Below are 21,013 nucleotides of genomic sequence, written 5' to 3'. Positions count from 1 at the left end.
GGAAGTTGGAGGTTTCAGACTCGGTTGAGAAGGAGGGATAGGAATCAGGGGAGGTAAGAGAGAAGAGGACAGGGGGGGGAGTAGAGACCTCAGGTTGACAGGGTGAGGTTGGGTATGTTTAGGTGGGAGAGTGAAGACATGTGAAGAGGAGTAACAGAGAGATTAGAGGCAGAGCAGGCTTTAGAGAACACTAGGTCCAATGCATACACAGAGGAGAAAGAATGAAGACAGAAGTCGAAAGAAGACGGAAGAGAAGTAACGTGATACTTGGCTGTGGGTTAGGTTGAAGGCACCCAGTAGAATGAGAGGGGTGAAATGAGTTTATAAAGTAGACTATCCAAGACTATCAAGGTAATCCCCCAGGGGCCCTGGTGGATGATAGAGCACAATGATAGAAAGAGGCCATGAAATTCAAAAATATGGAAAGTGAAAGATGAGAAAGATTCCGCCTTTTTAAAATGCATTAAAATGCAATGATAACAACTTTAACAAAAAATATCTACACAATGAATGTGTGTGGATTATCTATCTCAAGCACGTTTGAAGTCTCTGCGTGTCCTGTACTGAAATGAACAAATCAGATGATTGTCAAGTACACCTTGAGTTGTAGTCAATGGATTAAACATGCCAGGCCACCAGTATGGTCTTTTACATTTTCTGTCCAATATGTATGAATACCACACCTAACTTACACGGAGGCCTACATTGGTATTTTGTGAGGAAAACTGTAAATCAACCTGTTTCCTTCCTTACTAATAGGCCTTTATTGACATGCTTTATAACTAGTAAACCTATTGACTGTGGCACATTTTGAACTCCCCCATCAGTCTCTCTCTCTCTCTCTCTCTCTGACCCTTTATCTTTGTCTCTGTCTGTCTCTCTAGATTCTGATAGGAGAGGCCATTCTGTACTGCTATCTGGCCAAGAGATCACCTTCCACTCAGACTGAGGCTAACATCAATGCCGCTGGCTGTAACTTCAACTCGTACATCCGCAGAGCTGTTCGGTTCATAGGTTAGTAGACAGCCCTGTACTTACACACCTGGGGCAATTGCGGTGCCGATCTTAGGTGGGCCAGAGGAATGTGTAGGTGGACTACATTGCGGATACAGTAGTAGATAGTATTTGTCTTACGGCCATCTAAACATGATGACTTGTAAACAAAAAAAAAAGAACGCAAATGCCATTTTAAACCAATGCTTCTCAAACAACCGCAGACAGTTTGCACTTTTAAAGCCTTCATCGACACAATGAATTAGAACACTCAGTCGTCTCTTCTGAACGGTCGAAAACCAGGCATCTGGTAATGTTGACAAGGGATTATGTTTGTCAAAACTCCATGTTTGTCCCCTGCCACTAATTGTAACAAAGAGAATCAACCATAGGATGTAGCCACAGACACACAGATAATGCAGTTGCAGGAATTGCAGGATATGACATGACATACATTAGTGTGGAGAGACAGTGTTTGAAAACCATTTAATTAAACAATATTGAGCACCTGCATGGCCACCTAAATATGAACCAGGAACAGTTTTGCTAGACACTGACAGTATAGGTAAAAGTTCATTTACAGACAGCCACCATTATTCTGAGTCTCACAAGCTTTTGTGATCCCATAGCTTGGATGGAGGATTGCTCTGTGATTGGATAGTTTGTTGTTAGGCCAACAGGCAAACCAATGTGGTAACTTCATCACTCGGTGAGTAAATGACCAAAAGCCAATGAAAGAATGCTGATGGTGGGCTAAACGATAGGCAAGGAGGAATCTCCACCTCATACAAGGCTTCAAATACCACCACTGGGATGTGTTGTTAAAAGATCAGCTAAACACAGTCAGCAGTATGCAGTAGGAGATATGACTGTATATCTGATTTCCCATGTCGGATCTGCAGCTTGATTTCCCAGGGGAGAAACAACATATCTGAGGCGTATTAGTATTCTCATATACTGTACATTGTGCCAGCCTATATTAAGCCATTAAGAAGACCTGAGGCTAATTCTACAAAATGTCTTCTTAATCAGTAGTTCTCAAACTTTTTCGTGCCAAAGACCCCCATATGTATTTGGCCGCGGACCCCCACCTGATTTTTTTTGTGCCAGGGACCCCCAGAAGAGAAGATTTGTGTATAAAAAAAAGAACAAAAACTTTTACAAACTTGCAGCCCGGCACAAAGTGACACGCTGTGAGCTTCTAGATCTTTTATTTTTGAGAACCACTGTTCTAAATTCTAAGAGTTTTTTGAAAACTTTTTGTTGCTATGTATATAGCTAAAATCTGAAGTGACACTTTCCCGGCTTTAATGGCTTAAAGCTGCATTGTGCAATATTTTTTACAATCACAGGGCCAGAAAATCAAACACTGTTAAAGACACATTGAGGAATTTTATGGTTTCTCTCTCCATATGTCCACATCTCTGTACTGTGTGTAATAATCTTAACTGACTGTGTGTGATACTTTAATCACATTAAATTATAATTGTATTTTGTAGGTGTCCATATCTTTGGCCTGTGTGTGACGGCGTTGATCACAGATGTCTTGCAGCTGTCCACTGGTCAGCACACTCCATACTGGTTAGATGTGTGTAAACCCAACCTCACACACATCAACATGTCCACCTGTGAAGAAGCCTTTATACTTGAAGACATCTGCTCTGGACAGGACATAGGACTCATCAATGCTGGGAGGTAAGGGTTTGGTGTGTGTGTGTGTGTGTGTGTGTGTGTGTGTGTGTGTGTGTGTGTGTGTGTGTGTGTGTGTGTGTGTGTGTGTGTGTGTGTGTGTGTGTGTGTGTGTGTGTGTGTGTGTGTGTGTGTGTGTGTGTGTGTGTGTGTGTGAGAGTGTGAGTGTGAGTGTCCTGGGCATGACGTTAAACTGCCCCGTTGTAACTACCATCGTCAATGTAGTAGGTGCAGTGGATGGATTTGCAACTTCTGTGGACTATGTAGCTTGCATACAAGAAGGCACTACTCACCGGTGGAATCTACCAACAGCCGACACTACCTAACGGCCCCTCCCTCCCGTGAACAGCTACCGGGAAGAGAGGCAATAGACCCGGCGGCCTTCCAGCGGTATGTCCGTCCGCTGTCGGAATAGCAATAGGTGGACTTCCAGGCCCATGAGAACAACTACAGAGGGTGCTTTAACACCATGCAGCAGTGCAAGACCAAGAATTTTGTTTCCTCTGGTAATCCAGCAGGACATACCCATGGACTGGTTGTTGGAGGGTTTCGACAACTTGCGATGCCCAAAGACGAGGCAGAAAGGCTGGCACAAGTATTGTGCTGTCTCTGCTGCCATGTAAGGCAAAGCCGCCACTACTTGTGCCTATGGAGTGCTGAATGACATGCGTGTTGTATCATGAGGACATATCCATGAGTTTGTGAATGCAACCTTTATTGCACCTAAAATATTTGTGTCCCTGTATGTTTTCCCTGTGTGTGGACATGAATAAATTGCTAAACTGTGTGTGTGTGTGTGTGTGTGTGTGTGTGTGTGTGTGTGTGTGTATGGGCGTGCACGTGCGTGCGTGTGTGTGTGTGTGTGTGTGTGTGTTTGTGTGTGTGTGTGTGTGTCATCAGCCTGTGTCTCCTCTCAGGCATGACCAATCAATCCCTGCGCCTACACAAGACACCCCCCACAGCGCCCCCATGGTGATCTTGCCACAAATCGTGATATAAAGTATCTCCCAAGCCTAGTGTGTAAATTTGACTGAAAGTGACTGCAAGTAACTAGAATAGCAGGTGGACATCAAACCTACAGTAGCATCTGTCTAATTAACATACTGTCTCAAAACATACTTGGCCTCTGTGGACACACAAGCTGTTTGCTTGTTCACAGATCAATCAAATCATCCACATGGTAAATGAACCTTTGAGGGTGAAAAGCGTGCAAGGAGGGAGTTCTTGGTCGTCATGGATCATTACATTCTTTGCCAGTCTGCTCTTGGTATGCACTACACATACACACGTAAGCACTATGCTTTGTCTCTGGTTCTCTGTTAAGCACCAGAGACACATTGTTATGATCATGTTAACTGAAAACATGAACATGCATTTTACTGTGTATTTCCTTCTTTGGCAGCTGATTTGAGTATCTAAGGCTAGCTAAACATTTTCATACTAAGAACCACGCTGTTGGCGTGGCTGACCTGTACTGTACATGCAATTTAATTAACTAACTTCCTTGATAATGTGAGAGGTCAATGGCAAAAGGACTGCATTTATATAGCGCCTTTCTCCAAAGCGTGTTACAACGTACTTCACATTCACCCACACATTCACACACCGATGGCGGAGGAAACCATGCAAGGCACCAACCAACCTGCTCATTGGAAGCAATTAGGGGTTCGGCGTCTTGCTCACGGACACTTCGACACACAGCCAGGAGGAGCCGGGAATCGAAACCTGGAACCTTCGGATTCCAAGACGGCCGCTCTACCTCCTGAGCCACTGCCGTCAATGTGAGGGACTACGTAGAGACACACACAAACAGACACACGTGAAAACATGCAGGCACGTGTTGTTTAGACAGATGCTAGGTTTGATGTCTATCTGGTGTTCTAGGTTCTTTGAAGCAGCTAAGTTGTTTTTCTTTGCTCTCTACTTATGTGACCAACATTTTACCTTGTTGTCTGTTGACTAGAGTTCATGCCACTTACTAAGACCTGCTAAAGGCCTTAATTTTAATTGTAAATTGCACGCGCACACACACACACACACACACATACGCACACGCACACGCACACGCACACGCACACACACACGCACACGCACACGCACACACACACACACACACACACACACACACACACACACACACACACACACGCACGCACGTATGCATGCCCGAACTTTGTACAATCTCTCCAGATGCACTGAAAGTGACTTTGCTGCTGATGAATATTCAGATGTCCTTTCCTGTCTGGCCACTTAACAGGCACGCTCACCATGATCATTAGCATTATCATTACCATAAAGAACGCTTTGTCTTTCTGTCTCAAGCACTTACTCCCTCCCTGTTTTTATTCTCTTCTGCTTCTTCCGCTTGTCTGTCTATCTGTCTGTCTGTCTGTCTGTCTGTCTGTCTAACTGTGTGTGTCTTTTCTCTCTCATTTCTTTTAGGAAGTCTTTTCCTTCACAGCACGCAACTTTGGCGGCCTTTGCTGCTGTCTATATCTCAGTGAGTGCGCACACACGCATGCACACGCACACGCACCCACCCACACACACACACACACACACACACACACACACACACACACACACACACACACACACACACACACACACACACACACACACACACACACACACACACACACACACACACACACACACACACTTACTTGGTACAGAACGGCCAGTAGTTGTAGGTTGTTTATTACAAAGTGTTATGGTTCTGGTGATGATATTAGTGGTTAGGTGATGAAGGTCTGGGAGTCCAGGAGCAGAGGTTGTACAGGTTGATGGAAGGACGAGGAGTGAGGGTCTTGACCGTGAGCATCTTGGGAGTCCAGAACGCATGTCTGCTGATGGATAATGGAGACCCCCTCTTCAGGAAACTGAAAGAGAAAGAGGGATTGAAACACACAGGTATGGAGGGATAAGAACTGGAAAAAGAAAGAAAGGTTGGAGAACGGGGTGGTGGAAATGTGTGAGATAATGAAGCACAAGGACTGGTGGGCTAGGTATTATGCTTCTCATTGTTGGTATCGGGTGGAGTTGTCTACAGGCATCATCTTCAGGTGTGGTCTTTCCTCCTGAACTTAAATTGTCCCAACTATTAATTGTTTCCTTTTGTGACGTCCATTCCATGACTGTAGTTGTGAGATGTTGAGGCTGTTGCCGGTGGTGGCATTGGAGGTTGGCTGTGAAGCCCACTCCATGATCCACGTCTTTCCGCAGCTCGAGCAGTGGAGTATGTGAGTATACGTTGAGCTGGGAGATACGTAGGTGTAGGTGACAGGTGTGATTGGAGTGGAGCTCGTTGGAGTCTGCTTTGATGTAATACATTTCGTTGATTGGTACGTTGGTTTTCAAGTTGCTCAATACCCCTGTTAGATACAGAGCCAGGCAGCAAAAGACCAGGTTCACCCACAAGAGCGAGGGTACTGGAGAGACAAATTACATTGAATAAATCTTCTGCCTCTTGTACTGAACTTGAACGTAATCTCTTCTGAAATAATCAGTCCCATGCCCTCAGGACAACTTGGACTCGTACTTGGCTCATTTCCATCCACTCTGCCCCTCGTCTCTCCCTTGAATACTAACGCCTTAGATGGGCGTATGTTTCTGTTCCCCTACATATAATTGACCCACCACTGGTTTCAAATTTCCTGGCCCACAGGTTCTGTTGAGGGCGGGAGCCATTTTGTCTCAAATGACTTAGGTCTGCTCAGAGCCCGTCAGCTACTCCTGGAGATTTCTCTGACCTCACAAGTGTACCCTCTTGCTTATTCTGACTTAGAATAAGTCTTCAAACATCGGCGAACTGCAACTCTGCCTCCCCATTGGCCCTGTGACTGTAGGATAGACCTTATGCCCAGATCCTTGCCGCCTCGTGGTGCCTGTTTTCCCTCACAGATCCGGAGATGGAGGATAAGGAAAAGTATGTAGGGGATTGTCTCGCTGCTGGTCTCATCCTCTCATTCTCGTCTCCAGTGGGGGTCCGATTTAGCAGTTTGCAGTCCCACTGCTGTTCAGATCAACCCCACCTTGTCTAGCACTTATTCGTTAATTGTTACTCCTTCATGCCAGCTGCTACTGTTAGTAATGTTCTTCCCTGTCTGTCTAGCTTGTTGCTAGTCAGTCAGCTACCTGGGCTTACTTATATTGTCTACCTGACCTTCTTCGGTAAAGACTGTTTGTACCTTAACCTCTGTTTGCTGCCTGTGTGTTCTGCACTTGGGTCCTTTACTTCAGTTGTGACAGGATGGTTACGGCTGCCAGAAACAGATTGAAGATCAATGGAGCTAGTAGCACCCTGTTCCACTCCAACCTGTACAGGGAAAGGGAGGAGAATGAGTCACACGCGCTATACACGCCATTGTGGAATATAATGTTAAGAAATGTTAGTGCCACACTGAATTTTATTATGATCCAGAAAACTTGGTGATCAGGGGTATGTGTGCAATGCCACATGTTTTCAGAGTTCCGTTGCGGGAGCCAGATTGATGAAGGCTCCTTGGCATTCTCCTGCATCAAACGCAGCACAAAGATCATGTCAGAGGTAGAACAGGCCTTTCTGAAAATGCATTGTGCTTACACACACACACACACACACACACACACACACACACACACACACACACACACACACACACACACACACACACACACACACACACACACACACACACTCACACCCACTCCTCTCTCTTGACTCTCTGACTCAGCCTCAAGCTGTGCACAATATGACTCAGCAGAAAAGTGACCCATTTGGACTGGTCTTGTCCTCGGTTCCACTGCATATTCACTTCTCAGCCTCAGCCTCAGCCTACCTATGCCAGGCCAAGGACGGAGATTATGTTTTTGCCCCTGTGTGCGTGTGTGTGTGTGTGTGTGTGTGTGTGTGTGTGTGTGTGTGTGTGTGTGTGTGTGTGTGTGTGTGTGTGTGTGTGTGTGTGTGTGTGTGTGTGTGTGTGTGTGTGTGTGTGTGTGTGTGTGTGTGTGTGTGTGTGTGCGCGTGTGTGCAAGGATGCAGAGAGGGTTTTAGAACCGAAGGGGACGCATGCGCGCAGCGCGTGCATGTGTTCCGTGCATGCGCGAAAAATTGCGTTCCCCCCCTCCTGCTCCAGTCCAGAAGAAAGTTAAACTGAGACTTTTATCTTCTCTGCGGTACTCTGTTTGCAATCAAATGCTCCTGTAGTCAATAGTCAATCAGAGTCCATGCGCATCTCCACCTATCGAGTCCCACAGCCCACCCACACACATCACATACCACATGACTCACTGATTTGTTTTAGTTTTGGAAAATCTCTTTTGATTGTATGACCTATGGTTCAAGAGTTATAGGCGTTATTATAACGTAAAGCAGCCTGTTATAGCACCGCCATGAGGCCAATTTTTTTATATGTGTCAAAAGCCTTCTGGGAGCCTACTGGGAGTGTGCAACTGTGCATGTAAAGATTGAGATTAGTTGCAGACACACGCACAGGAGCGAAAACATAATCTCCGCCTCCCGGCCACATGGCCTAGCAGAGATAAAAAGGGACTTGAGATAGATGGACAACTGAACTGAATGACACACTCTTGCTCTCTGTCTGTGCATGTGTTTTTATGAGTTTGTGCTTGTACTGATGTATTTGTGTCTTTGTGTGTGTGTTTGTACCACAGATGTACTTCAATGCAGTGTTGACAGACTCCTCTAAGTTGCTGAAACCTCTCCTGGTGTTTTCCTTCATCATGTTGGCTATCATGGCCGGCCTCACGAGGATGATCCAGTTCAGAAACCATCCGGTTGATGTCTACTGTGGGTGGCTTCTGGGAGGAGCCATTGCTGTCTACCTGGTAATTGACTTTAAATGGTCGTTATTTAGAACAACCGACTGCCTGAAATTCGGTTAGCTAATTTGGTACCTTCTTTTTGATAAGCTACTGAAATCCCACTTTAATAAACTTGCCTTTTCCTTAAAGCTGCACTATGTAACTTTCCTCTTCTACCCCGGATTTGAACCAGGTTTCCTGAAATGTTTACCATTGAGCTAATAGAGCCGGCCTGCTTGCTCAGGGGATAAATTGAATCTTGACCATCAGGTCAGATCCTGTTCATAAAAATAAAAAAGTTACATAGTGCCACTTTAAGTCAAGTATACTGTACATAACCTTAATATAATATTAAAATATACAGTCGTTAAAGTCTTGGCAGACTGGCATTGCTCAACATTGCCCATTATTGCAAGCAATAATCTATAAACTATTACATTGGGTTGATTGTAAAAAAGGAAATGCTTGGGATGTCCATGGGTCAATATGGAACTATTACCACGCTTTCTCCTCAGTCGCTGATTTGCTCTGAACTTCCTTTGGGTGCTAACTTCACCGCTAATTCCAAGAAAATGTGGTTCTAATTCAGAAAACACTTTAGCCTTCACAGCTCTTCCATCCTCACCCCTATATTAAATAATAATTTGTCCCTATCCTCATGCTCTGAATTGACCTTCCACTTTTGGCACAATAATGTAACAATCACAAAAAAGTGATGTATACAACAAAGGGATTTTTATGTCCTTTTCAGAGCTCTCAAAAGACATTTGACTTTTGACCTTCCTTCTCATTTTTATCTTAAAATAAATGTGGGCATTTCATTCAGAATCAGAACCCCAAGTTTCCCAGTCACCCTCCTGGTACAGAAATTGATTCTATGCTGTCCAAATGTGTGGCCGACCCCCATCTCAAAATATTTAGCTCCATGGACCCCCCAGAAGCAAAGATTTGAGTTAAAAATATTAGCTTAAGAATGTATATTCAAAGATTTGCACACATTTTCAAGATTTTTCAAAAATAGCAGATCTACAAGCTCATAGCGCGGCACGAAGTGACGCGCTGTGAGCTTGTATATCTGCTATTTTTGAATAGCCAATTTATAAAATAATGGCTAAAGTGGTTACACAGATGCTTTCCCGGTTTTATTGGGTTAAGTGATTCATGTAACAGGTGCAAACAGTCTCCTGTGAATCATGGCCATGTTTTGGTCCTCTTCCAAGATAACTACAAATAGTTGATACACTTAAGTGGGGATCAATACTACTATTGATCCAAACCCCCATCACAGCCTTATTCAGAGTCAGTCTAGACGCTAATACTGTCTGTGCATGTTATGGACTTTACTGGCAAGGTGCCTGAATCGATTTAAATGAAAACATGTCTTACTGTACCTCCAACACATAATGAGTGAATAGAGGAGATTCTACTCTATGTCAAGCAAAGGCTCATTCATAGCTCTTGATAATATACAAAGACCTTTCTTGGATACTGTACTGTAGATAGCCTATCCATACTACCTGAAGGTGGAAACTGATAACAAACAATTGACAATGATTAAAAATTGGGGAGAAATTTAAAAAAAACTGAAGTTGATTTAAAAAACAATAAAGTCTGCTTTACACGAAACTTTGAAGTTATTGATCATTGAATTTCAAAAGGGCATGGCTCAGCACATAAATTATATAACAACCATTCTGCCAATGCCACAAAACTGGAAGGATATGTCTACATAAGTACAGTACCCTGAAGGACGTTGGACTGTTTAACAACAGACTCCCTTCCCACTTGACGGACGCTAGTACACTCATAGGTTGCATATCATCCTATCATCCCATCCTATCATCCTATCCTATAATTCTACAAAGCTCTGTGCGTGCCTCTGTGAGCAAATTCTCTTCTGCCCGGTTCTCCTCAGTGGCTGGAGCAATTGATTTGCATTTGCACACAGCCATTGACCATTACCATGTGCACGGAACACCGAAGCCGGGTTTTCGCTTTCCCCAAATGTCAGCGGTTTATTAGCGTTTTTGTGTTTGCTGGCTCCCGGGTTGACAAATCATGTGCGTGAAACAAGCACCGGTGTTGCCACATCCGTGAAACAAGCGTGGGTGCTCATATCCCCCGACGGGTATGGTCTAGTCATTTATATTATTTATATACATAGAGAATTGCTCCATATGGATTTTAATATATCATAGAGGAGGAGGAATGATTACTATTACATGATATGACTCCAGGATAAGAGGCCATACAGTATATCATTATTTATCCATCGTTGTTTATAAAAAACTAATTTCACACTACGGGACCTAGTAAAAAAACATGTGTTATCTTCGGATTATTTTGTACATTTTTCTAGCATTCGAGATACAGAGCTGAAGTAAAAAAACAAACTGCTAAAAAAACAACTACTGTACACAACACATTGCTGCACATCAGAAATGTGTGTAAAATTGATTATTCTTCAATGTAATCCTATGTCATTTTCTTCAACATAATAACACAAAGTCAATGTAATGATATGTAATGTACTGAGAGTAGAGCTGGATGGCAAAATTATCTTTGTAGAGACTACCACTGCTACCACTAAATTTAGCACTTCCCACACATGCACTTCCGCTCTTCTAACACACCCACTTCCACGAAGCACACGCACGCAAGCGCGCGCACACACACACACACACACACACACACACACACACACACACTCACACACACTCACACACACTCACACACACACACACACACACACACACACACACACACACACACACACACACACACACACACACACACACACACACACACACACACATGCCTAATATGCACACAAAGCTACAGAGAACACACTTCCAGACTTCTGAACACAAGAGAGATCACGCGCACAAACAAAACGCAGTGTACTTTTCAAAGCAGTTTTAAATGGTCCATTTAAATGCAGTTTTCTCCTCTATCTGCTTTTTTCTTTTGCCAATGAGCTAATAATGCTGTAAAAGCTACAAAGCAACGCTGAAGCATTTTAGTCCTGCAGCAGGGCTCTGTGCAGTAGGACAGTCTGTCCATTGATCTTGATGACCCCATGGCCTTTCCACCAGCACCACCTTTATGCCCAATTCACGCCAGCAGCGTCTGCGCTAGACAAAGCAAAATCTTATATTCAAATTGGCCCGAACCTCTGGTATAATAAATCAGGCTTGTCCAAGGTTATGAGTGACAGCTTATGCTACTGTCCGTGTGTTTGTATCTGTGTGTGCGTGCGTGTGTGTGTGCATAAAGGGTGTGTATGCAGTGGGGAATTTCCAGCCCAGTGAAGATCGTTCCAGAAGCCGACCAGCAACCCCTACTCTGAGAGAGCCCCCTCTGTCCTCTGTTCCCAATGTCAGCCAATCAACTGTTAGTAACAGTCACCAAGGTAAATGCATGCAGGGATTATAGCTGTGCAATTATATTTTATTGTGTAAAACGTAAAAGCAGCAATAGTTTTCAACAGCACATGGTGCCCGGGGAGCAGGTTATGGATACATTCAGATCATGTAGGTGACTTCCGACTCCTGCACCAAGTAGTTGGGAACTGAAGTTTGTGAGATGTACAACAGCTAGCAGTTCTGACCTTCCTTGGCCTGCTTTATCAATTTATCATCCAGTAGGCTATACAGAAGAAGCCTGGGAAACAAAAGGTCCTCAGTTTGCACCATGTCCCACAACCCAGTCTATGTGCCCCTGATCAAGACACTTAACCCGTAACTGCTCCTCATGAGCTGTATTAATGGCACTTGCCCACTGCTCCTAATAGTTAGGATTATTATTATTATTATGATCATTATTAATAAATAATACCCCCACCCCAATTATGCCACTAGTAATAATTTAATTTAAAAATCACCTGCTGCCATAGAATTATTTTCCCCCTATATTGTTGTTTCCTCCCAATAGGGCACCACACCCTGGCTCCCAGCCAACCAGAACCCATCCTAACAAGGACCTCCTCCCACATGCTGTCCAACCAATCGGAGCCCATCTTGACACGAAGCTCCTCCTACCGAGAGCCTTCCTACAGAGAGTCCAATCTAAATCTAAAGAGGGCCAGTGCCGAGGTAGAGGTGATAAGCCCACCCAGTCCACTGGGAAACCATGACAACATGATGACATTCAGCAGCAGCACCTTGCCACGGTAATGTTCACTGTTGATTTGAAATGTTTTGGTTAATCAAGTCTTCACATTCAAGTTTTGCAACATTTAACACACTATAATTTAAAAAAAAAATGTTTTCTTACAGACATCACAAGCTTAAAGGACAACTTTAGTTTTTTACAACCAAGGTTTATGTTTAGATTGTAATTAAAGTAAATAAAATATGAGTGTTAAAAAAAAATTATTTACTGCTTTCTATAGTTTTAGCAATTTTCGCTATCTTTTTTACAGTGGGCGGGGGCATTCTGTCCGGTGGCTAAATATGTCTTTTTTTACACAATAACCCAGTGTTTTCTTTATTATTATTTACAGTAGCTCTTCTAGCCCCCAATAACTCACATCTGGCCATCAAAGACCACAGGACCTTTTTTATTGTGTAAAAAAGGCATATTTAGCCACCGGACAGAATGACCCCGCCCACTGTAAAAAATATCGCGAAAATTGCTAAAACTATAGAAAGCAGTAAATGAAAAAAAAATAACACTCATCTTTTATTTACTTTAATTACAAGCTAAAATATAAACCTTGGTTGTAAAAAAACAAAGTTGTCCTTTAAGCAATTTATTCCATGCCTTTTCACACCTGTAAATCTCTTCAGCTGTTACTTTTGCACTTGTGAATGCACTATCCAAATATTGATTATGTTGACTTTTATTTGACTCCACATGTTGCTCTGTCAGCGTTAATATTGATAATAATTGTCTGGATTATGCGATTAGGTCCCATGGAGGCTCATCGTCGGAGGAGGGTCGCATTCCTCGGCGCCATGCCTCCATCCATGCCTCAATGGACTCCACCCGCTCCAAACAGCTGCTCAGCCAATGGAAGCTCAAGAACGACAACAGGAAGCTGATGGATGGTGTTCGGCCCACCTCTGCCTCCTCCCCTCAGAGGAACATGGAGCTGCGCTGCTCCTCCGAGCCCTCTGCCATGGGCCTGGAGGCAGAGCTCCGTGCTGGGACTTATCTGCCTTCGGCCGCGGGCCTGGAGGCGGAGATGCGCGCCGGAGCCCACATCCCAGCTCAGTACATGATGCTGGCCGCCAGCTCTGTGCCCATGGCCAATCATAATCACCTGGTGCACAATGGAAATGGCGGCGGACTGGCCGGCGGGGCCAGAGTGTCCATCCAGCCTCGGCCCGGCTCCTCGCAACTCGTTCACATTCCCGAGGAGGATAACCCCGCCCCCAAGGACATGGAGAGCGAATCGGAGGACAGTATGGTGGACGGGGGCGGTTCAGTGAGAGAGAAGTGGTTAAGAGTGACTGAGAAGGCCCACCTCCCCTGCAGACCACTCAGTGCAGGGGGACAACCTCGTCTCATGCAGGTGAAACTGTCTGTCTGTCTGTCTGTCTGTCAGTCTGTATGTCTACCTGTGTAGCCGTCTAGAAATTAATTGCATTTGTTGAGAGAATTCATGGCATCATGGTATCTATACCAGTGGTTCTCAAACTTTTTGTCAAGGACCCCCAAAATGATATGCATTTGGCCGCGGACCCCCATCTCAAAACATTTTGTTCCAGGGACCCCCAGAAGCAAAGATTTGAGTTACAAATGTTCGCTTAAAAAATATATTCAAAGATTTGCAAAAAAAAAGAGAAATTTTGCACGATTAAAAAAAAAAAAGCAGATCTACAGCAGATCTATAGCAGATCTACAAGTTCATAGCGCGGCACTAGCCACGCTATAAGCTTGTACCGTAATTTTCGCACTATAAGCCGCACCTGAATATAAGCCGCAGCAGCTAAATTGAATGATTTGTACATATATAAGCCGCACTGGACTATAAGCCGCGGGTGTAAAATCCATAGATTTAGGAGGTCCCCTAGTGGCCGTTAGCTGTAAAAATCCATAGATAAGCCGCACCGTTATATAAGCCGCAGGGTCGAAAAATGGCTTATAGTCCGAAATTTACGGTATATCTGGTATTTTTGAATAGGCAAAGTATAAAATATGGATAAACGGGTTAAAATGATTTTGACTCTTTATTAACTAATTTTGATGGGGACCCCCTGGTACCCCCCCCCAAGGTCCCCGAACCCCACTTTGAGAACCAATGATCCATACGCAGTAAATACTGAATGTAAAAACACAAGATTTCAAGTTGAAGCTGAGGTAAACAAACAAACAAACTAGAAAAAGTGCTCCTCGGAGCACAGGTCTCCGCCAGGTCAGGTAAGTTATTGTGGCCTCCTGGTGGCGCTATAATAGGCCAATGTGAAAAGGGTGGCATTTCTTCCTCGGCCTAGTGGGAATGTGCGTGCAAATTTTCACGGAAATCGCACGCCACGTTCATGATTTCAGACATTTTGTTCAAAACGGACCAATCCTGCAAACTTTGGAAGTCAACCTTAGCCAATCAGGATGGAATATGAAATATGGGACAGATGCGTCTTGATCACATGACTATAGAGATACTGTGTACCGATGTGCGTGATGTTTGGATAAAATCTGAAGGATTAATATCCAAAAATGTATTTGACATAAGTCGGTTGGTGGCGCTGTAAAAAGCAGATGTGAAAGATGCAGTGCAGATGTTTTTCCTTGGCCTCTAGGGAGTAGGCGTGCAAAGTTTCACGCAGATCGGTGCAGTTATAGTTAAAAATGCAAATCGGCCTGTTATAGCGCCACCATGAGGCTGATGTGAAAAGTTTTAAGTGCCATTTCTTCCTCGGCCTAGTGGGAATGTGCGTGTGCAATTTTTTGGAAATGGCAAGCTGCGTTCATGATTTGAGGCAGTTTGTTCAAAACGGACCAGTCCTGCAAACTTTGGATGGTAACCTTAGCCAAGGAGGATGGAATATGGGAAATCGGACAGATCAGGGTTGATCACATGACTATAGAGATACTGTGTACCGATTTGCATGAGGTTTGGTTAAAAACTGTAGGAGTAATGGGGAAAAATGGGTTTTGCACAAATCGGCCTCCTGGTGGCGCTATGACAGGCCTATGTGAAAAATTGGAGGCAGAGGTTCTGAATTGGCATCCAGGGAGTGTGTGTGCACAGTTTCGCAGCGACCGGGCCAACGGTGCCTGAGATTTGGTGCTAACACACAGACAGGACGGACGGACGGACACACGGACGGACACACACACGGACGGACGGACAGGGGGCAAAACATACTCTCTCGCCATGCCTTTCGGCCTGGCGGAGACAACAAAGCAACAAAACATCCTGGTATCCTTGTCTTCCTGTCTTCAGTTCTTCAATGCATTTTGAGCATGGAAGAGTTCCCTTTTGAATCAAAAGTACAGCTGCATGCACATACCTAGATCTTCCAGTCACATGAGCAGCAGTGCATACCAAGTAGAAGACCTTCCAGCTGTGTGTGAATAAGTGCATTGTGAAGCACGCTGCTATCATCTACTTGGAGAGCGTGTGGCTCTTTCCCTCTACATCAATGTGCCTTCGATCCTGGCTTGATTCGGTGAGATGGAGATGAGGAGATAAACCAACATTCAATTTGCAGTGAACACTGTTTGATTCTCATTATCATCCTACATTTGAGCAGAATTTGAACAGATGAGCTGTGTGCAGCACTTTCAATCTGTGGGCTGCTGCTTTGGCAATTATTTGGCAACCATGCCGCAATAGGTTTGACCTAGTTTCACACGAGGGAAACCTGAGTGGGTGTGTGTTTATTAAAATTTCCCCCACTTTTTATTGTCGTTAAGATGTATTATCATTATATGAGAGATTTACTTTTGCTCTTTTATGGTTTTCAGTATTTACAGTACTTTGCTGGGTGTCTGAGCTCACAGCTAGAAGGAAGGTTGAGATAATCTGAGAGCAGGCAGGAGCCTTGTGTCAACATTTATATCTCAAACAGCTCCCATGGAGCTCTTTAGTAACTAATAGTATAGACTGTGGTTGCTCTGGGTAGCTCCTTATAGTACCGAGGTCTGACATAAACAACCACGCCCCCTGGGTCACTGAAATGTTTTCACATAAAGTTTTTTTTTTCACGTAATATCACTTACGTGATAATTGTTTTATCACGTAAGTGTGTAAAAAAAAGAAAAGAAAGTACTCCAGCGATTTTCCTCATATGGTTACAAAAACGAATGGTGGAAAAGTACTAATTTATTCAAGATCGAGTCCAATTCTCAGGCGTAGATGACCTAACGACTACATCTCCCATTATATATATATATATATATATATATATATATATATATATATATATATATATATATATATATATATATATATATATATATAAAATATATATATACACACACACACACACACACACACACACACACACACACACACACACACACACACACTCCAGGCTATTCATAATCTAACAACCTTATAATTGTGTTTCAGGTGATAGCCTTGTCCAAGCAGCAGGGTCTGCTCCACTCCCCGCGGTCGGAGGATGGTGGCAGCTGTAGCGGATCCATCCGCTACCGAGCCCTGACAGACCAGGAGGACCCCTCCCCACCCACCTCCACCACAGGAGCAACAACAGGAGGTGGGTGTCTTTATCTCTAAACATGCTTTCATTTCCCTGTCTCCTTAATACATAATTCAGTATCATGGTCAGTATCATGGTCAGTATCATGTCAGTATCATGTCAGTATCATGGTCAGTATCATGATCAGTATCATGTCAGTATCATGTCAGTATCATGGTCAGTATCATGGTCAGTATCATGGTCCGTATCATGTCAGTATCATGTCAGTATCATGGTCAGTATCATGGTCAGTATCATGGTCAGTATCATATCAGTATCATGGTCAGTATCATGATCAGTATCATGATCAGTATCATGTCAGTATCATGGTCAGTATCATGATCAGTATCATGATCAGTATCATGTCAGTATCATGTCAGTATCATGGTCAGTATCATGATCAGTATCATGGTCAGTATCATGGTCAGTATCATGTCAGTATCATGGTCAGTATCATGTCAGCATCATGGTCAGTATCCTGGTCAGTATCCTGGTCAGTATCATGTTAGTATCATGGTCAGTATCATGGTCAGTATCATGACAGTATCATGGTCAGTATCATGTCAGTATCATGTTAGTATCATGTTAGTATCATGTTAGTATCATGGTCAGTATCATGTCAGTATCATGGTCAGTATCATGTCAGTATCATGGTCAGTATCATGGTCAGTATCATGGTCAGTATCATGTCAGTATCATGGTCAGTATCATGTCAATATCATGTCAGTATCATGTCAGTATCATGGTCAGTATCATGTATCATGTTAGTATCATGGTCAGTATCATGTCAGTATCATGGTCAGTATCATGGTCAGTATCATGTCAGTATCATGGTCAGTATCATGTCAGTATCATGGTCAGTATCATGGTCAGTATCATGGTCAGTATCATGTCAGTATCATTGTCAGTATCATGGTCAGTATCATGTCAGTATCATGTCAGTATCATGGTCAGTATCATGGACAGTATCATGTCAGTATCAAGGTCAGTATCATGGTCAGTATCATGTCAGTATGATGTCAGGATATCGTCAAGCAACACCGTTGTACAGTGGAGTATAGATTAGGCTTCAGTAGCCTTTCCAAACATGCTTCCACCTGTACAAACCCCATTCAACACATACAAATCTAGCCAATCTTCCATCATCATCCCAATAAACAACATGCAATTACACACAATTCAGAAACCACGCCTCATTTGACTGCAGCGTTAATGAAAAAAAGTCTAGGATGAAATGCAGAAAATGTACACTTGAATATATTATTCAAGTGTACTCTGTACGCCCCCCTGGGGGGCTGTACCGCCCCTCACTGAGAAACACTATATATAACTAGCACATATATATGCAGTGGTTGTGGGTGGTCTCCCTACTCTTCCATTGAGAAATTTCAACCATGATGTAGGGTAGGACACCTGCTGGTTGACAAGGTCAATAAAGATATTTGAAGCAGGCGGGCACACCGTAATTGACACTAGATGTGCCACCATCTGATTATGGTTCGGACATCATTGCCGTTACCGCTCTCTGTCTGTCGGATATTGACCCAACAGGCATAAAACGTATAGGGCATAGCAGTGGCGGCCATTTTCTGGTTCCACTTCAAAATAGTCAATGCATTTCCAAAAATATTTGTATCAATTAATTTAAGCCTAGAATCAAGCCATCCAGGGTCCTGGTGAATCATGACCATAAAACATTGTTTTCTGTGATTTTATTTTATTTTATATTTAATTATATGATATACTATATTTCATAAATACCCTTTGTTTTGCCATTTTCAAAAAAGTTTTTTCACAGAATCAAACGTTTTATCGTCATGATTCACCAGGACCCTGGATGGCTTGATTCTAGGCTTAAAATAATCGATATAAATATTTTTGGAAATGTCAATGGGAAAAATGCATTGACTATTTTGAAGTGGAACCAGAAAATGGCCGCCACTGCTATGCCCTATAGTAGCTTGTAGTTTTAAAAATGCTAATGTTTTTTTGTCCAATTTGACAACTGTTGCTCACAGCCATATTGCAATATTTAAACATTTTATTCAATTGTATTGATATAAATGTACCGGTAACTATGTTATTATTCAGGAGGGGGTTTGGAGCGGAGCGGCAGTATAGTGCGTGTGGACGCCCACCCTGAGTCCCGACACAGACCACCGGTGGTTAAACCACCCAGTACGGATGGCAGCGGCTCTTGGCGCTGGAAACCTCCAGATCAACGTGCATCTCTCCACCAATCAGCCTTTGCCCCCAACGACCTCAACAGACACACAGACAGCCCTGATTCGCTGCGGGATGGAGGCGTGCTGGACGGCAGAAGGAGTGTTACAGGGTTCGAGATGGAGAGCGATGGAGGAGGAGGAGATGGAGACGGAGGAGGTGTATATAGCAACCATCCTCATGTCGTGCACCCCCTGCATCCCATGCACCCCAACAACCCCCACCAGAACAACATGTTAAACCCCGCTAACTTCAACAATCCTCACCCCAATTCCAACAAGCCCACTTCGCCCTTTGCCCCAAACTCAAGCTTCGCCCCTCCGTTCCACCCCCACCCCCAGGCCGTCACCACCATCAGGGTCACCCCAGTGGAGGGGGCAGGTCCTGGCAGCGACGCAGGCTCCGACAGCCAGTCGGCAGCCTCGTCCAGCCGCGAGTCCACCCTGAGGAGGCAGGCTGGCGGCAACGTCATTCTGTGCACCGACCGAGGGCCTAGCCCCGACCCACACCACAGCCACCGACTCTATGACAACGGCAACGACAATGGGAACCGTTACTATGACAACCCCAATGGCCGTTTCCAAGACACTCCCACCGTCCGTTTCCAAGACAATCCCAACAGCCGTTTCCAAGACAATCCCAATCACCCCAACAGGCAGGGGTTGCAGGGGTTCTATGGCCGACCAGGCCCCACCCCTCCGCCCACCCTGCCCCGGCCTATTCTGACTCACACCCCACCGCCGACCCTTGGTTTGGCCTATAAGGAGTGGCATGGTGCTGAATTGAAATAGAATTCATTGAAATAGGCCGATTGTTTTGAGCCTCTCCTCTCTCCTAAGCATTACAAGTAATTTAGGCACATAAACAAGCCCATATCCTTGAGGCTATAGGCAATAAAATGTAATCTTTACTTGGCCAACAAGCTGCCAACTGGTTTGGAAGTCAACAATTTAGACTCTCACCCTGGAGCTATAGGGCTCATTTAAATTGCTATTCTTATGTTGGGTCCCAGCAATAGACCCATTTGAGTGACCCTGATTCATAGTTTAAGAAAACAGGCAGTGGAGTGACCACAGCCTAATTTAGTGTGCCTCTGCCTCGCATCCTATCTATCTATCTATCTATCTATCTATCTATCTATCTATCTATCTATCTATCTATCTATCTATCTATCTATCTACTGTATCTGTACGTGTATATATATATATATATATATATATATATATATATATATATATATATACATATATATATAGTCAGGTAGCTCTCGTGCACATCCAGGGTAGAGGTGCTGGTTTGGCAAGATAATGCATATTAGAAAGAGAAAAACCTTCCCACTGCTTCTCTTAGGAAGGGACTGCACACTCCAATGACGATGGACAGGACTCAGACTCGTTTAATGCTTCATTTTTGCTTTATTCGCACGACGCGTTTTGCCGTGTTGGCTTCATCAGGTGCTACATATATATATATAATCATATAGCACCTGATGAAGCCAACACGGCGAAACGCGTCATGCGAATAAAGCAAAAATGAAGCATTAACCGAGTCTGAGTCCTGTCCATCGTCATTGGAGTGTGCGGTCCCTTCCTAAGAGAAGCAGTGGGAAGGTTTTTCTTTGTTATATATATATATATATATATATATAT

At 43.9% G+C, this 21,013-nt stretch overlaps 1 protein-coding gene across 1 annotated transcript in view; it reads left to right on the top strand.

Annotated features, from left to right (window-relative positions):
- plppr4a (phospholipid phosphatase related 4a) overlaps positions 1-20,155 on the top strand; it is a gene marked incomplete at both ends in the record, with an annotated part of 30,555 nt that extends 10,400 nt beyond the window's left edge. Inside the window, 9 exons of the mRNA XM_080439850.1 lie at positions 885-1,014; positions 2,493-2,688; positions 5,125-5,182; positions 8,338-8,511; positions 11,764-11,899; positions 12,421-12,658; positions 13,399-14,005; positions 17,012-17,159; positions 19,233-20,155. Coding sequence (XP_080295976.1) covers positions 885-1,014; positions 2,493-2,688; positions 5,125-5,182; positions 8,338-8,511; positions 11,764-11,899; positions 12,421-12,658; positions 13,399-14,005; positions 17,012-17,159; positions 19,233-20,155 — 2,610 coding nt within the window. The remainder of the gene's footprint in view (positions 1-884; positions 1,015-2,492; positions 2,689-5,124; positions 5,183-8,337; positions 8,512-11,763; positions 11,900-12,420; positions 12,659-13,398; positions 14,006-17,011; positions 17,160-19,232) is intronic.
- Positions 20,156-21,013: the final 858 nt, after the last annotated feature.

Source organism: Gymnoscopelus braueri, assembly GCF_963280865.1.
Source record: "Gymnoscopelus braueri genome assembly, chromosome: 10".
NCBI classification, from domain to species: domain Eukaryota; kingdom Metazoa; phylum Chordata; class Actinopteri; order Myctophiformes; family Myctophidae; genus Gymnoscopelus; species Gymnoscopelus braueri.
Note: the sequence above shows the minus strand (reverse complement) of the source record. Positions and strands in the feature narration are given on the sequence as shown.